This window comes from Loxodonta africana, chromosome 27 (assembly GCF_030014295.1).
Source record: "Loxodonta africana isolate mLoxAfr1 chromosome 27, mLoxAfr1.hap2, whole genome shotgun sequence".
Taxonomy (NCBI): Eukaryota; Metazoa; Chordata; class Mammalia; order Proboscidea; family Elephantidae; genus Loxodonta; species Loxodonta africana.
The window spans coordinates 11,325,829-11,344,080 of record NC_087368.1 but is presented as its reverse complement, the minus strand read 5'-3'; the positions used below and the strand labels follow the sequence as shown (position 1 = coordinate 11,344,080).

Genomic DNA, 18,252 nt, shown 5'->3' with positions numbered 1-18,252 from the left:
CAGTTACATCCCTCACCACCCCGGTCCATGGGCTCCTGAAGGGCAGGGATGCTGTCATCTTTCTACTTCTAAGCACATTCCAGGTGTTCAATAAATGTTTACTGAAAAGACAATCAATTCATCCACCTAAGCTCTTAGGTAAGTTGTATGTGGAAATAAAATGCATATGAATTGCCGAATGACAGAGGCAGAAAGTAGCGTGGAGATAATTAAGGTCCCCAGATTTAAGATATTGTTTACCACCAGTTCATTTCAGTTAGAAAATATTTCAAGTGTGGCCAGTACCCATTTATTTAAATAATGTATTAAAAAGATAAAAACTTAGTGATTTCAGAAAGACTACCGATGTACCAGACATACCCTGCATGGGCATGAAAGGTGAAGAAACATGTCTGACCCAGGTGAGCTGCAGGTCCTGCTGTTAAATCAAGCCCTTCCCTGAGGGGGTGGTCCTCTGAGTTGTCTGGTTTGGTACTTGTTTCATCTCTGGGTCATGCAGTGTCCAACACAACTGCGACAGAACATGCTCAGTTGTTTTATGAAGCCAGTTTTGAACATCTGAGAACTGTTATCTTAAGTTTCTTGTTTTCTTCCTGAGGATATTTACATTGTAGTGAGTCAATAACTTCATTAGATAGCTTAACAGGGAAAAATCAAGTAAATTCGTATTATTAAGTACTGTGGCAAGCCCTAAGTGCCCCTAGTGGCACAAATGGTTTGCACTTGACTGCTAACCAAAAGGTTGGTGGTTTGAATCCCCCCAGTGACACCACAGAAGAAAGGCCGGGTGATCTAATTCTGGAGGACTGTTAGTTGCCACTGAGTCCATTCCAACTCACGGCAGCCCCACGGGTCCAGAGTAGAACTTCTGACAGGGTTTTCAGGGCTGTGATCTTTCAGAAGCAGATTGCCATACGTGTCTTCCAGGGAACCTCTGGGTGTGTTTGAACCACTAACGTTTTGGCTCACAGTCAAGTGCTTAACCACGACGCCACCCAGCGACTCTTATCTTACAGCCACTGAAAGACCTACGTATGGAACCCAGTTCTACTCTTGAAACACACGGGGTCACCGTCAATTGAAGGCAACTCAAGGGCAACAGGCAGCAAGCCCCTGGTCTAAAAAATGGTGTAAAAATACAAAACTTACATATTAGTACATTTAAATGACCCATGCTAATTTGGAGACCATACAATCAATGGAAAATTCAAATCTGGATGTATCAGATCTATAATGTACATTTCACTTCTTTTTCAAGCACACATTCTGTATACTATGAATATTCCCTAATTTCTGTATCTATCTTCAGCATCCCTATGGGTAATTATTAATGCTAACAGCCCCATGGGAGGTTATTCATTTAAATAATCTTATTTTTTATAGTCCAAAAACCAAATGCAAGGATAGGCACGTTTATTTCATACTCTGAGCCTAAAATGCAAGGCGAAAGATGAACGTGCGTGTAGTACATACTTCAAGTCTTTGTAACAGAGAAGAAAAATCATTACAAAATTGAGGTATGAAATACCAAATCACTAAAGATAAAGTTGATTGCAAAATGGCCTCCCTGTGAAGTAATGAAAAAGAACAGTGTACATTTGACTATTCGGCCTTAAAGGGCAAAGCAGAAATAAATTGCAGACATCTCAGCTGCTAAACTCAACTGTTTCAGTAACAAGTACTCGAAGAATACATCTTTTTCCCTATCATTAAGGACAGTATTCCAGTGCCAACACTTGCAATTTAATATTGGTGATAAAAACTAAAGTGTGTGGCTTACCTTGGCAGTTTTAAAAATGTAGAATTATTTTAAAATATAAAACTTACTAACTTAGGTAAGAATTAAAGCTGTAAGAATTTAAGACCCATTTCTGTTTATAGTGAGAAATACAGAATAGGAGAATGGATTTCTGATTTTAAATTTCTGGCCCAAATGTGCCATACCTTTGAAACAAGTTACTCACACCTCATCAAGTCACTGCAAAAACTGATGGCGTTACACAAAGCAAATCCGTCCACCTCTGTAGCATGCCCAGTGAAGCACAAAGGCAGAGGTAAAGGGTGGAAGTAGAAGGGACAGACCCCGGTGTGCTGCGGCCAGCTACAGGGTGGGCCAAAGAACCTGCTGGTACGTGAAGCACACGGTCAGCACACAGTCTTCTACCCAGATGCTGATTCACAAACTGAGTTCGCAGCTTTTTTATTCTTTAAGTGTAGCAGCCTATACTTCCTAAAAATATGCGTAAAAACACACAGAAAACATTAAAAATAATGAAAGTCAATTCTGCAGCTGAGGTACTTGGATTTATATTTAGGGGATAACAAAATGATGTTTGACAGAGTATATATATTTAACTCAAAAAGAGGCATGACACGGTAATATCATTTGTTATAAAATTCAGCCCAGTTTTAAATGTTTTTGATTCTATGACTAAGTGTTAATTACAGACACTGCTACCCAACTAGAATGCCACTTGACAGCCCTGTATTAATTTTGCTAGAACAAAGGCTCATGCCTAAAAAAGAAAAGCAACCATTTACACTTAGAAGAAAAGCAAACATTTACTTCAAATTGCAGTATAGGCTTTTCAATCACAAAAAGAAAGAAAAGAACAGTGATCTGACAGTGGTCACATCCTGTGCAACAAACGTGAGATACAAAAATGGTAGCACAAGGTATCAGAGATGCTGATACTGCAGGAAAAAGAAAATACAGTAGCTGAAATACGGCACTCTTGGGACTCAACTTCTAAACCAAACAGAATGCCTTTGAAACGATAAAATTTATTTTTTTTATTAGTAAGAAAGCCCCACCACCATAAATAGTACAATATTTAAAAATAAAAAAAAAAATATTTATATCTATCTAAGATAGATAGTGTATCTGTACTGTTAGACCTCTTTAAGTGCAGAAGGTGGTTTAGGCTTCGTTTTCTTTTTTTTTTTGGTAATTAAATAATTGCCCATATGCTTTATAAAGTTCCACTCAATCGCAAAAGCCAATTTAAATGAAGAGTTAAGTTATCAAAGTTGCATAATTTCATTTGGGTCTGCCAGCAGGTTTAAAGTCTCAAATCAAGTCTTGAACATTAACGCTCATTTTTAGTCAATGAAAAGTTAAAAAGTTCTCAGGTCTTCATTTATCCTCTTGAACTTGCCCTTCCAAGTGATCCTCAGACTGCAATTCCCAGTTTGCAAATAAAAGAATGCAATATGCATCATACTTCAAGAAAAGACGATGATGGTGAGCTAACATGCTTCTGGATCTTCTCCCTGCTTCTTTCTACCTTCTTTATAATTTCCGACACTATGCATACTGACGACGTGAGACCCAAAAGAAACAGCAGATCTGCGAGAGAGAAAAAGAAGGTTTCACAAATTCTTTGAAACAGGCTATAAAGCTTAATAGCTTACATTGTCTTAGCATTATACCACAGCTTTTAAATGTTTTTTTTTTTTGTTGTTTCGCAACCATTCCATAAGGTTAAACACAATCATCCTCAGTTTAAAAACTGACCAAGCAGGGCTCGACGGTACTATGTGACTTCCCCAGAGTCGCACACTAGAAAAAGCAGCAGCCAGAACTATAGAACCTCCATCCTCTGACCACTTCCCCTGAACCGTGGGCTGACCTCAGGTGGCTAGCCTTTACCAGTAACACAAGCAAGAGGAGTTTTCTATGGAATAGATTACACAGCCTGTAGAAGGTACTTTGTAAGCAGTGGTAACTATTTGACTGAAAATGCTTATCTGAAGATTACTTGGAAATTCGCATCTGTTTGTTCAATTTCAAAGTCTACAAGAGCTCGTCTTTTAAAGACCACACCTTGACAATTATACCCACACTCTCAATTTTTCTTTACTGCTTAAAAAATTACAGCTGTGTCCTTAAAACTTCTTTTTAAAGAGGAAAGGATATGAATATGGAATTAAAATACAGAAATTAAACCAGATCAACTTAAACGTACAGTGAAGTTGTATCACACTTTTTTTCATAAATACACCAAATTAACTTAAAACCCCAAGACTTAACGGTAGCATTACCATGGACTACGTCGTTCCTCACGCCTACATATGAAGATTCGTTTTGAATATACCACGTCCTGACACATTTAACACATGCTATTTTTTTTTTTTAATAATGCCTAACTTCACCCATAGAATGTTGCTGCAACTGTCTGCTTTTAAAGGATCAGTTATTTCATAAAAATTAGAGTGTGCAAACTAGCAAGTAATACAGTGAAATATTAGCTTAATTATCAAAAATTAGAATTTTAAAAGTTTGTTTTTAGTATGGGTAAATCTAGTTTTATCTCCATACGAGATTGAAAAGTACATAAAAGAAAGTTATAAACTACAATTACTCTATAACAGATTTCGATTTGCCAGCCTTCAGAATCACCAATAGGATCTCTTAACAAATGATAATTAAAAAAAAAAAAAAATGAAAACCCCTAAAGTCAGTCCCCAGGTGGCACAAACCAGTAAGCACTCAACTACTAGCTAAGAGATTGGCAGTTCGAAACTACCCAAAGGCGCCTTGGGTCGCCATGGGTCAGAATTGACTCAAGTACAACCAACAACAACAGTTAGGAAGAGTGACTCCCTGAATTTCCCAAATGAAGAAACAGCACATATTCTTTTCTCAAGTCAGTCATTTTTACATTTCACTGTTTAAAAAAAAAAAAAAATTTATTAGAGAAAATGTAGAAAATACTTAAGGGAATTCATCTAAAATATGTCAGTTATAAAGATAACGTTTTACTTACCCAGTACGCTTAGGCTCTCGGTCTGGAAAACTTTCTGAAGTGGAGGGAAGTAAATAACGAGTAGCTGTCCCATGATTGACCCGAGAACCGCATAGCAGAACATTTTATTACTGCAGAGTCCAATCTCAAACACAGACTTGGTCTGTAGGCAGAGCAGAGAGTGCATTACTCCTTGATCACAGAAGCAACTTCTTTATTATTACATTCACTGCCACAATTTTTTAATAAGCTTCAAACAGTACCACTATGTGTAAATTAGCGCCCCCCCAAAAAGAAACTTTTGTAGTCACCAAATTCTGTAATATTAGTTTCATAAAATCTTTTAACTATTGTTTTTTAATAATTCAGACTGAACAAGGGTAAATTTTAAAGAAGCTTCCATCTATCAAGAACAAGCTTTCTTAAAACAAAGTGTTTCTATATATATATGACCACAGGAAGAAAGAAATCCTATTTTTGGAATCCCAAAACATTAAGAAGTTTTATTGGTCTATGGTTACTATGCTAAATCACCTGTACCCCTTCATAAGGTAGATAACCTAACAAGCTTTGTTGAAGAACGAAGTAGCTATGTGTGTCCTGAAAAGTAAAACTGCCTTTTTAAACAAAAAACACACTACAGCTTCTTCAAAAACTAGTCAAAACCAGTGACAACGCAGTGAACTTGGAAAGCTCTAACATGGTAAATGGTAACAGATACAGTTAAGGATGTCCAAAGTCTCTTAAAATTGAAATGAATGATACGGCCTGGGATGGACTTTTCAGGGATGATATGCTCTAAAAACACACCACTAGTTTCTACCTCATTGTCTTCTACCACAGCACTGCAGACAAGAAGAGGTGGTGGTCACACCTTGAAATACCTCACAGAAAGGAAGGCAAATTTAAAATGCCCTAAGCTTGTGACACCCGACAAAAGTAATGCAAAAAAATCAATACGCACAAAATTATTCTTGGAATTCTAACAGTACTGTCTTCTAAAATGAAACCCAGTATTACCTTAACAGAACCCATGAGGTTTGTCCTGTGCACTCAGGTAACATTAACTGGAGCCTATCATATATAGCTAACAAAAGGACAGAAAGGAAAAAGATTGGGTGCCAGCAGCTGGAATTTACTTTGGTCTTCTGGTCAAAGGAAAGGCTGATTTTCCCCAACACCCATTCTCATTGTGACCAGTAGTACATGTTTGTAGGAAGACTGTGTATGAAGCTGTAATCTGTGGTGACAACACTGAGCAAGACTAAAACCCCATAACCCTTGCCTACTGCTTATTAGTAGAGTGCTCTACCCAACTGAGCTCATCAGCTCCGACCACCTTAACATACCTGGGATCTGGAACTTAATGCATTGAACATGTCAAAAAACACAAAGCATGTGAAGGTCATCGTTGTGTCTCGAGGTGTTATCACATTGTCTCGTAGCTGTCAACGAGAAAAAGACAAATTTTCAGGGACTAAATTTAATGAACAAATACTTCATGCTTTTAAAAGGTGAATTATTTTCTTCCCATTAAGATGAAAAGATTTAGTCTAAGATATGAAACATAAAAGCTACCAAATTTCCTATAAGCCATTTAAATAAGACACCTATGAATAGCTTAGTCTATACAATTAAAGGAGCCCTCGTGTCACAGTGGTTGACAGCTATGGCTGCTAACCAAAAGGTCGGCAGTTCGAATCCATCAACCGCTTCCTGGGAACCCTACAGAGCAGTTCTACTCTGTCCTATAGGGTCGCCATGAGTCAGAATCAGCTTCACAGCAATGGGTTTTTGTGGTTAGACAATTAAAAGTGAACATCTCATGAACTATATATTAGCTATTAAACTTTTTTTTTTTAATTGTACTTTAGATGAAGGTTTACAGAACAAACTAGTTTCCTCATGAGTTAGTACACACATTGTTGTACTAACACTCTCCTTTCTCAACCCTGGGTTCCCTATTACCAGCCTTCCTGTTCCCTCCTGCCTTCCAGTTCCTGCCCCAGGGCTGGTGTGCCCCTTTAGTCTTGTTTTGTTCCATGGGCCTGTTCAATCTTTGGCTGAAGGGTGAACCTCAGGAGTGGCCTCATTACTGAGCCAAAAGGGTGTCCGGGGGCCATACTCTCAGGGTTTCTCCAGTCTCTGTCAGGCCAGCAAGTCTGATCTTTCTTTCTGAGTTAGAATTTTGTTCTACATTTTTCTCCATTTCTGTCCAGGACCATCTACTGTGATCCCTGTCAGAGGAATCAGTGGTGGTAGCTGGGCACCATCTAGTTGAGCTGGACTCAGTCTGGTGGAGGCCGTGGTAGATGTGCCAACTTTCTTTTTTAATAAAAATAGTTGTATTAAAGACCTTCTCAGATTTCCTTAGTCTTCCAAAATTTTCATATTTTAATTTCTACTTTGATACTTCTTCTCTCTATATTTAAATTATTCTAATAAATGAATCAGGAAGTCCACCAACCCATAAAGATTAAAATCAAACTATTTTAAAATATTTTTACTATTATATTTCCCAAAGAGCTCTCCTAGCCCTCCAGCCTTCAGTGTAACGCCCTAAACAACTTTAAGAATCCTATCACACAGGATGCATGTTAGTAATGCAGTTCAGTGACCGTACCTCCCGCCAGAAGACAAACAAAGTCCCACACACAATGATGATTGATGAAACAAGTATTTTAAGTATCAAGTTTTTGGTTAAAATGCTGTCCTTCCAGTTGCGTGGAGGTTTACGAATGACATCTTTATCCACTGGCTCTACTCCAAGGCTGAAGAGCAAACAGAAAAGTGAATTGGTTTCAAGTTTGATCGTTTGGATTTGTTACCTTCTCAACCTCATAAACCTCAGCTACCCAGTAACCTAAATGCTTTCTTATGGAAACCAAACGCTCAATCATAAAGAAATTCTTAGCTATGGATACTCGAAAATAACCACTGATTTTGTCACTGGTCTTTCTCTTTTACCCTATTTATTTGGCAGTTTTCTAGGGCTTGCTAGCCAAATTTAAAAAAAAAAAATTCTAATACCATCTACATATATTACGTTTAAGTTTACTTGCCTCAGATATAGCCTGAAATGAATGACCTACCAACTAGGCTTTGAAGTCCCTTCCACGCGAGGAGGCTGTGACTAGGATGACTTGTTGCAATGGCCAATGACATGTGTGACATATCTCATTCAACTATTCCTTTGATGTTGGGAAGTGACATATATGGCCCGTTATTATAAAATAGTTAGGCCCTTAGATACTTCAATACTTGTCTAAAATTGACAACAGAATCTAATAACATTGAACTCAGCAACTGCTCCATGACATTTCATTTTCAAAAATAAAACGCTTACTTCCTGAGGGCAGTGACTGTGTCTATTCCCTGATCTGTTCTCAGCCTAAGGCTGAGCATCTAACACAGTAAAGATTCAGATCCATCTGAATGAACGAGTACCCAAAAAGAATAACTGATTTATAACAAACATGTTGCTGCAATGCATTCTGATGCCATCCATGAATGAAGCTTTAAAACTGAATCATCACGATATCACGCTTTCCTTGTCCTTCCAGTTCATGCATGGAAAAAACACTCTTACCTCTGAGCTGGAGGTCCATCCATGATAATATTGATCCACAAAATCTGCATGGCGTTGAGAGGATTAGGGAAGTTCATTAATGTAGCCAATGAGATTAAAGTTAACGCTGCTATACTCCTGTGGAAAAAAGTCATTTAGAAGCTGGTCAGCAGTGTAAATTCCTCCTGATGATCTGGTACCACATTTTAGCACTTAGAAATCTCTCGTCACTGCCGGGCTTTGGAAGGAGGTCTGTGTTGTGGGGGCCTATGCTTCCTCTATCTGAACATTCTGAAGAGTCAACACAGTGTTTTAACAAAGCTTTTTAAAAAGATATTCAGACAACAGATACAGAGGAATGTTTTTAAACTTGAGTTCCGAATAGCTATTGCTACATAACAGTTGAAGAGATATTCTGGTAAATGTTTTCTGACCACAGAAAAGCCCTTCTACTTTTGGAAAGAGATACTAAGAGGGAACACTAAAATCTGACTACCTTTCCTTCGTTATTTCATGAGTTATTAAATAATCACAAAGGTTTTCGTAACATTGACATCCAATTTCATTGAGAATCTACTTATCATGCCATTTTAAATTTCAGAACACAATTTTCATTTTGAAAAACTTATACATGAACAACCCTCAGAAAAAGCCCAAAAGCTTCTAAGCATTCTGCTTGAATTAGACTTGAAATATCCTTTGTCTAAAAGACCCGTCATGACACATTTCTGCAAACTTACGTGCTTAGCTGGAATCTAACAAAGTTTTTAATGTTGTTATATATCCCTTTACCCTCTTCAATTGCTGACCTGAAATTAAAAACAAAGAGGTGAGAAATAGCACATAAAAATAAAGATATACCTATACTAAAATACGATAGAGCTAATTTTGAAAATAAACTACCACCTCATACATGTATCACTAAAAGAATTATCTTCTCTACACAATTAAGATGAGGAAAAAAAAAATACAAGGAAGTCCAGCCTGCTAAGCATTAGTTGAACTAATTTTATTACATAATATAAAAATTTTTATTCTTAAAGGTATTTCAACATTAAAATCACACACTGTCTTTCTGTACAAGTACCTGGTTTATAATAATAAAATGATGATCTTTATCCCTCTAGCTTCATTTTCCTCAGAGGTACAAGATGCATGGTGAGGAATAAAATTAATGTATGTCAGGAATTAAATGGCAAATGAAATACTTAAGAACTATGGAATTTAAGTTATTCTTCCTGTACACAATTAGATAAATATGCAGGGAAATGACACAATATGGTTTACAAAGATTCATATAAATTCTCTCATTCATTTGACTGAATCTAGGAAAAAGAATCTATTAAACAACTTCCCTTTTCTTGCGAGATCTGTATATATAATTCTAAAAATTGAAAGAAAACGGGTTATACCCTTCAAGAGCTGGGCAAATACCTGGGAATCCTGAGCTCCCACATGCTGTCTGTACTTAAGGTCACAGTGAGATAATACAGCAGCCTAGGGCATTAACTAGCATGTACGATGGAACAGAGTAAGACTCGAGTCATCCAACAGGTGATCATCAAAAGGAAATGAGATTCAGGTGACCCCCGCCTGAACACCGTGAAATTCATACCACCAGGTATTACACTGGAGACTTAAATCAGGCAGAAACTGGCTGAAACGGACATGAGTTCCAAGAAATTTCAGTTCAATAAATTCATGAAACCAGGGCAACATGAAGGATTACGGACAAAAGGAAACAGATACGAATGTGAACTTGACAATTTTTAATATTTGTAAAGCCATGCACATTCATGTTTCTGACAGCCTGAATTTAACTAGAATAAGGGTTTAACTGCTGTACCCAGAAAAATGTGACATGTAACTGGTACTCAATAAATATTTCTTGAATGAACGGCCTTACTGTGCATGATGCCCTCTCCATTCCACACAAATCATTTTCTCCAGAACTATACACTGGGTCATAAAATAACATTAATCTAGCAAAATGGTTTAGTTTACACAATGCTTAAATTCTGCTTATGCTTTTCCAGTCGAATTGCCTGGGGATCGGGTACGAGAAGGAAGGGGGAAGACTCATGGGAAGAAAACTTACATTATGGTTTGGAAATCGTCATCCACCAGGATCATGTCTGCTGCCTCTTTGCAAACATCTGTGCCGCTCTGGCCCATTGCAACTCCAATGTCTGCGGCCTTCAGCGCAACGGCGTCATTTACTCCATCTCCCGTCATGGCTACGACCGACCCGTTCTTCTGCAGAGACTGCGGCAGGAAGGAGGAGACGGGTTCTGATAAAAAGGTCACTTCCAAACAGATAAAGGGACAGACAAATCCTCTGCCAATTATTTTCTTCACATAATTAAGATTAGAAATAATACAGACCAACAATTTTTCAATAAACTTAATACATGGAGGTCTTAATAAGATAGTTTAGAAAAGGTTGCTTTTAGTATCCTCATCTGTGAGAACTGTATGTCTAAAATCGGATCCAGTCATACACCAGTGGTTTTCAACTGGGGGTATTACATGTGTGGTAATATCTGGAGACATCTTAGACTGTCTCAACTCGGGGGATGCTACTGGAAGCTAGTGGGTAGGGGCCAGGGATGCTACTACACATCCTACAATGAAAAGGGCAATCCCCCACAACAAAGAATTATCCAGACAAAAGTGCCACGGTTGAGAAACCCTGAATTATAATGGTAGGCTATTTTGATTAAGTCCAGTTACTAACTAGTGGATGCTGACAATTGATTTGTATATATTTGGCTAATATAAACAGCCATACCCTTTTAAATATTGTTTACTTTCTCAGAGAATTTTCTTACTGTTGTTGCTGTATTCAGTTTCTAACTGCTGCTGTTCACACTGGGATGATCTGGCTATGGGTCCCTGTCAGAATATACCTCTACACTGTTCAACTTTTTTAAGGAGGCTATATTTGCAGATATTGCACTGAAGTTTTCTTTTACATGTTCCTATGCCAACGACATTCTTTTAGTGTTACTATTTTAAGCTTTAAAAAATCATCTGTTTTGCTTCAAGATACTTGCAGTTTTAATACTTCATCAATACTCCTAGTAACGGAAGACAAGAAGAGGCATTTTATATGTAGAGAAAAAATGATCTGATTCTTAGATGCCCACCTTAATAATTTTCATCTTGTGTCTTGGACTAGCTCTGTAAAATACTGCAACCTGTTAAAATACAGAACACATTAAAAATCTTTAATGTTACGAAATATCAGAATGACTGAGGCACCCATAAGTAACTCTGATTTTTCACTTAAACTGTGTTTAATTTAGCTACAGATCAAGCTTCAGCAATATACCATATACTTCTTAATACACTCGTTACAGCCATCTCATTTTACCAAAGGTACCACAGGAAAAAAATAATCTAAACAAGGCATCCAATTTATTCCATTATATTTAAACTGTGAAGACACAACAGTCTTATTCTGAACTGATTCAGAGACAGAGAAAGCAAAAATTCTCGGGCATCTGTTTCCTCATGACACTCGTGTACAACTTAAATGTCCTTTTCCCTTTGTTCTGTCTTCAGGGGCGATAAGGAACAGCTGCTTCTCAATGTCCACACAGCCGTTCCTTACAGTGCCAAGTATCTATTTCCTTTTACTCAGGTTAATTCAGTAGCCTCTCCTCCACTGTATCTCCAAATTGCATATATGATTTTCTCTCTTTAAGCCCTATATTTGGTCCTCTTTTCTGGCCCCATTTCCTGGTCTCCTGAAAACCCTTTCACTGTGCTCTAATGTCAGCCATCAACAATATCCCCTTGCACCTTGACTCTTTTTCACCTCCTTGCTCGAACCTCATTTTCCCTCTCATGAAACACTATGCTCTCAAATAGTACCACCAGGAGGGCCTGGAGGCGGGGAAGGTGTCCTCCCTCCATCTTCTCTTCCTCTTCCGTAAGACCCCAGTTTTGAACGTCACATCAGACTGTCCTTCCCACTAACTGCAGGCATCCACTGCTCCCCTGGCTACTTCCCTCACTGTGCCAAGATTTCAACTTCTGCCTCACTGTCACTCTCTCCAACAAGACATGCAAGTCATGGTGATTTCATTATCCACGTAATACATCATTCTCTTTCCCACACCCCCAGAGGGGAGTTCATATTTGCCTTCTCCCCTCATACCACCGGTCTACCCCCTCTCTAACCTCATTCTCAGCTGACAACTTTGTTTCCTACTTCAGAGAAAACAGAATCAGAAGGGAGTTTCCACAAGTTCCCACCATCCAGTATCTATATCCTTGTATCTATACCCTTCTTTCCTTTTACTACTACAGGTGAACTGAATAGGCTCTTAAAAAAACCCGTTGTCGTTGAGCCGATTCCAACTCATGGTGACCCTATAGGACAGAGTAGAACTGCCCCACAGGGTTTCCAAGGAGCACCCGGTGGATTCAAACTGCCGACTTTTTGGTTAGCAGCCATAGCTCTTCATCACGATGCCACCAGGGTTTCTGAATATGTGCCAGTCAAAGTTATATATTCCACCTTCTTACCTATTAAAGACAATTGCTCCTAAAATTTTCCCCTCTTCTGCATCAAAAAATGTTTCTCACTGCTGTGTCTTTACCGTCAGTATACAAGCATGCTGTTATTGCTTCCAACTTTGGGGGGAAAAAACCTTCACTTTAGCCAACAACCCAATTTTCCTTTTCCCTTTATACCAAAACTCCTTTAAGGAGTTGCTTTTATTTGCTGTCTCTTGCACTGGGTTTTGGGTTTGTCCTATCCTCTCCTGAATCCATCCTAATCAGGACATTACCCCCACCACTGCACTGAAACCATTCTTCAAGATTGGATTACCAAAGCTCCCCCCACCTGCCCCCCACTGCTAAGGCCCAGGGTCTTTCCTTATCTGACCTGATCTCTCCTCAGCACTTACAGAGTTGGTCACTCCCTCCTCCTGAAGCACCTTCTTCCCTTGGCTTCCATGACCTCCCTACGTGCTCCTGGTCTTCCTCCTCACTTTCAGCTGCTCCTTTTGTGCAGGTTCCTCCTGACCTCTCAGAAGTCTAAATGTTGGAGTACACCAGGCTCAGTTCTTAAGACTCTTCACTATACAAGGTCTTACACCATACTGTCTCTCCCTAAGTGATCACATCCAGTCTCATGGCTTTGGATAACATTTATATACATTTAGATCTCCAGCCTAGACATTTCTCCTGAAATCTAGACCAATGAAACCAAACCACCTACCTCCGCCACATTTCCTCCTGGATGTCTCATATCAAATTTAAACATATCCCAAATGAACCCCTATTAATTCCAGAAAACCGTGCTCCTTCCCGCCCTCTGTTAATGGGCGGGACTACTCAGACTTCAAATTTTGCGGGCCATCCTTGATTGCTCCTTTTCTATCACATACCACAAGCAGTGACAGCAAATCCTGTTGGCTCTACCTTCACACATATCCACAATTCAAATACCTTACACCATAGCCATTGTCAACACTCTGGGCCAATACCTCTGAACTCTTCTTATCTCTGCCCTTGCCTCCTACAATCTATTTTCAATATAGTAGCTAGAGCGACATTGTAAAAAGTGAGATCACACCTCTCCTCTGCTCAAAATCGTCCAATGACTTCCCATCTCTCTCTCAGTGAATGTCAAAGTCTCTTACGGCCTGCTAAGCTCTGCACCAAGTACACCCCCACAACACTGATCTTTTCCCTCTAACCACACTGGCCTCCTCGCTGTTCTACATTCAAGCAGGCCAGGCACTGCTCAAGGCCTTTATTCTTGTTCTCTCTTCCTGAAATGTTCTTTCCTCAGATAACCACATGGCCTACTTCCTTGGTTCTTTCAGGTCTCTTGTCAAAGAGTACCTTCTCTAATCATGTTATCTAAAAAGTTTAATCTCCCTCTCTGACCCTTCAACTCTCTCCTCCCTGCTTTTTTAGTGCTCTTTAGCAGTTATCTAAAAAAAAAATTATCTATCATAGTATATATACTATATATATATAAGCTCCATGAAGGCAAAGAGTTGTGCCCTCTATGCCCAGTGCTCTATAAGTACATCTAAGATGAAAGAATAAATGATTAAATGAACCTTAGTACCATCATTCAGACTGTTCCCAGGTTCTGTCCCAATTTCAATAAATGTCTAAAACCAAAGAGGAGTATTTTCTTAGACCAAAGACTCAGGTGAACTGTAATACCACATTACTGATTATCCGTAGGCCCTCTAGGTGCCATGAATCATATAACCCATATTTGGAAGCTATGCTCTTTTTAAAACAAAGTTCAAAAATCCATTCAGAAATCCTTTTATGTGTCTTTTAGAAGGACTACACTATATATATGTTAAAAGTAAATTGGTTACCTTCTAAAGTGAAAATTCTAGGTTACCTCAAATTAATTATGAAGCACACAACACTGAAGTACAAGAATAGCAAAGACTGTAGATTTTTGCAGGCTACTTAAATAAAAGGCTAATTACAAATATTCAAGTTGTACAAAGTAGAATTTTGCCTTTGTTCTGCACAAAAAAATTTTGAAACATTGCAGATCATTCTTTATAGCTCCCAGGGGTTATTGCTGATAATGGCAGGAGGAATGACAAGCCACCAACTGCTGGACTAAAGGCATATTTCTTTTGTGTAGTAGTCAATTACCTGGCATGCATCCAGCACACCTATTACTTGATACAAGATTTTAGCATTTCGAAGCTTTTGATGACAACTCAAAAATAAGAGCAGCTGCTTTTGAGGCTAAGCAGATCTCGATCCAAAGCTGAAGGTGCACTTGGTGTTTTCTAAGTAGTACATGACATTGCACAGAGTAAAAGTTGTTCTTAAAGCAATAAAACAAAAGAGCCAAGATAAGCAGCTCAATCCTTTTAGTTGAGTGAAAATATTGACATTAAACAGGCACAAAAGTTATGGCTTAAAGAAGTCAGGTGCTGACTAAAAGCTAAACTATATCACTATCACAGAGCTAGGATTAAATCTGGAGGTGACTGAATTTTCAAGATTAACAATCTTCTTGACCTTTGTATGTTTCCCCACCTAAAAAAAAAAAAAAAGGGAATACTACTGATTAAAGATAAGTGCACAATGCGATCACTGTGGTTTGCGAGTGGAAGAGAAAAAGACAGGAGGAGGATGGCGGGAAAGGAGAACTACTTCAGAAAAGGAGAGAGATTTGGGAATAATATGAGTGAAAAAAGGGAAAAACCAGCAAAGGAAGGAGAAAAGGGCTACATGTTTTCAGAAGGAACCTGCAAAGGTATTGTTCTCTTCTCCTCCGCCTTCTTTTCGGTGTCATATTTGTGGCAAACACTTGCATTTTGATTGCCATTAAGAAACAAAGAGCACTAGGGAAAGGAAGTCATTAAAAGAAGGAAATAGGTAAATATTAAACAACGGGCGAATGAAAAACAGTGTCTCTGGCATTAGAATAATAATCTACCAAGAGAGATAAAAATGTAACAGTTGCACTGACAGGAAGATAGGTGACTGAAGTAAGCATTTATGATTGGCCAAAAATTAAACCATATACAAACTGCAATCATTTTATAGGGGCTCAGATAACAGATCTGGTGAAAATACAAAGAGGTACTACTCTAAAAATCAAAAGAACAATAAATGAAAGAGGACGACTACCTTTATCAATGGGTAAATGTAGGACACACCAGAAGAAATCATAAACAGAAACCCCTGAAAACTCCCAGATGGACTTTACAAATAATTAAGCAAAATTCAGTTTGCACGGTGCTGTCGTCAGTCGTCACCGAGCGGGCTCTAACTCAGGGCGGTTTGCACGGTGCTGTCGTCAGTCGTCACCGAGCGGGCTCTAACTCAGGGCGGTTTGCACGGTGCTGTCGTCAGTCGTCACCGAGCGGGCTCTAACTCAGGGCGGTTTGCACGGTGCTGTCGTCACTTGTCACCGAGCGGGCTCTAACTCAGGGCGGTTTGCACGGTGCTGTCGTCAGTGGTCACCGAGCGGGCTCTAACTCAGGGCGGTTTGCACGGTGCTGTCGTCAGTCGTCACCGAGCGGGCTCTAACTCAGGGCGGTTTGCACGGTGCTGTCGTCAGTCGTCACCGAGCGGGCTCTAACTCAGGGCGGTTTGCACGGTGCTGTCGTCAGTCGTCACCGAGCGGGCTCTAACTCAGGGCGGTTTGCACGGTGCTGTCGTCAGTCGTCACCGAGCGGGCTCTAACTCAGGGCGGTTTGCACGGTGCTGTCGTCACTTGTCACCGAGCGGGCTCTAACTCAGGGCGGTTTGCACGGTGCTGTCGTCAGTCGTCACCGAGCGGGCTCTAACTCAGGGCGGTTTGCACGGTGCTGTCGTCAGTCGTCACCGAGCGGGCTCTAACTCAGGGCGGTTTGCACGGTGCTGTCGTCAGTCGTCACCGAGCGGGCTCTAACTCAGGGCGGTTTGCACGGTGCTGTCGTCAGTCGTCACCGAGCGGGCTCTAACTCAGGGCGGTTTGCACGGTGCTGTCGTCAGTCGTCACCGAGCGGGCTCTAAGTCAGGGCGGTTTGCACGGTGCTGTCGTCAGTCGTCACCGAGCGGGCTCTAACTCAGGGCGGTTTGCACGGTGCTGTCGTCACTTGTCACCGAGCGGGCTCTAACTCAGGGCGGTTTGCACGGTGCTGTCGTCAGTCGTCACCGAGCGGGCTCTAACTCAGGGCGGTTTGCACGGTGCTGTCGTCAGTCGTCACCGAGCGGGCTCTAACTCAGGGCGGTTTGCACGGTGCTGTCGTCAGTCGTCACCGAGCGGGCTCTAACTCAGGGCGGTTTGCACGGTGCTGTCGTCACTTGTCACCGAGCGGGCTCTAACTCAGGGCAGTTTGCACGGTGCTGTCGTCAGTTGTCACCGAGCGGGCTCTAACTCAGGGCGGTTTGCACGGTGCTGTCGTCAGTCGTCACTGAGTGGGCTCTAACTCAGGGCGGCCTTGTAAGGAGAACAGAACCAGCGCTGCCCGGCCCTGTGTCATCTGCATGCTCGTTACTATGTTTGAGTCCATTGTTTCGGCTATTATGTCAATCCATCTCGTTGAGGGTTTCCCCCATTTCATTGACCCTCTACCAACCATGATCTACTTTTTTAGCAATTGGTCTTTCCTGATGACATGGTCAAAATAATCAGTTTGCATACCAGTTTTTAATGGGCTATAGATCAAAAGGCCATAGCAGTGTTAGGAAATTTGGAATATGTGATTGAATTATGGCAAGAGAAAGCTGGAAAACATTTTAATGGGCAACAGAATTAGTATGCTTGCTTTTAGCACATGTGGGAAAATGTCAGTAAGCTGGTTATTTACAGCAAAGTTTTTGTTTTTTTTTTTTTTAACACTAATAAAAGAAATGCTGTTGAAACTGCTGTGAAGCAAAAGAAATAGATGACCAAGTATGCACGCTGGCTGTAAGATTATGTAAGAGGTATAAAACAAGAAAAAGTGTGTGTATGGGCAATGAGAACAAACCAGGGTGAAAAAAAGGAGTCTTGCTAATCTCAAAGGACTAAAATTCATGAATAATAATTGGACAAAAGATTTAAGTATTCATAAGACATGGAACAGCTAAAAGGAGAAGGAAGCCCTGGTAGTTATGGACTTCCATTTAGAGCAGGATGACTTTAAGCAATTAAACGAGCTCCTGACAAGGTTTAGCGTCTATTTTACTTTAGTCTCTTCCAAGCAGCATCCAGGTATTTGCCGTAATTAATGAACACGCCACCTGCAGAAACAGATGATGTAATTTGTGCGGGCCAGTGATGTAATTTGCCTCTTCCTTCCCTTAACTAACCACCTTCAGAGTTCATTATTAGCATTTTTATCTGAGTGCCAAAGAGTAAAATGAAGAAAGCAACTAAGATGAAAATTTTTAAATCTCTCAGTTTCACTATTTGTTAGCATCTCCGGGAAAAAATTTGGAGGAAAGGCTAAA

The 18,252-nt window shown here is 40.0% G+C and overlaps 1 protein-coding gene across 6 annotated transcripts in view; it reads right to left on the bottom strand.

Moving 5' to 3' along the window:
- Positions 1–2,930: 2,930 nt before the first annotated feature.
- The window catches only part of ATP2C1 (ATPase secretory pathway Ca2+ transporting 1), a 183,074-nt gene continuing 167,752 nt past the window's right edge, over positions 2,931–18,252 (bottom strand). For all 6 annotated transcript variants that reach the window (XM_064277327.1, XM_023540036.2, XM_064277326.1 and 3 more), the window contains 8 exons: positions 11,466–11,516; positions 10,415–10,581; positions 9,057–9,125; positions 8,338–8,454; positions 7,372–7,519; positions 6,098–6,193; positions 4,770–4,911; positions 2,931–3,349 (listed from right to left, as the gene is read on the bottom strand). In XM_064277327.1, coding sequence (XP_064133397.1) covers positions 3,219–3,349; positions 4,770–4,911; positions 6,098–6,193; positions 7,372–7,519; positions 8,338–8,454; positions 9,057–9,125; positions 10,415–10,581; positions 11,466–11,516 — 921 coding nt within the window. In that variant the 3' untranslated portion in view covers positions 2,931–3,218. The remainder of the gene's footprint in view (positions 3,350–4,769; positions 4,912–6,097; positions 6,194–7,371; positions 7,520–8,337; positions 8,455–9,056; positions 9,126–10,414; positions 10,582–11,465; positions 11,517–18,252) is intronic.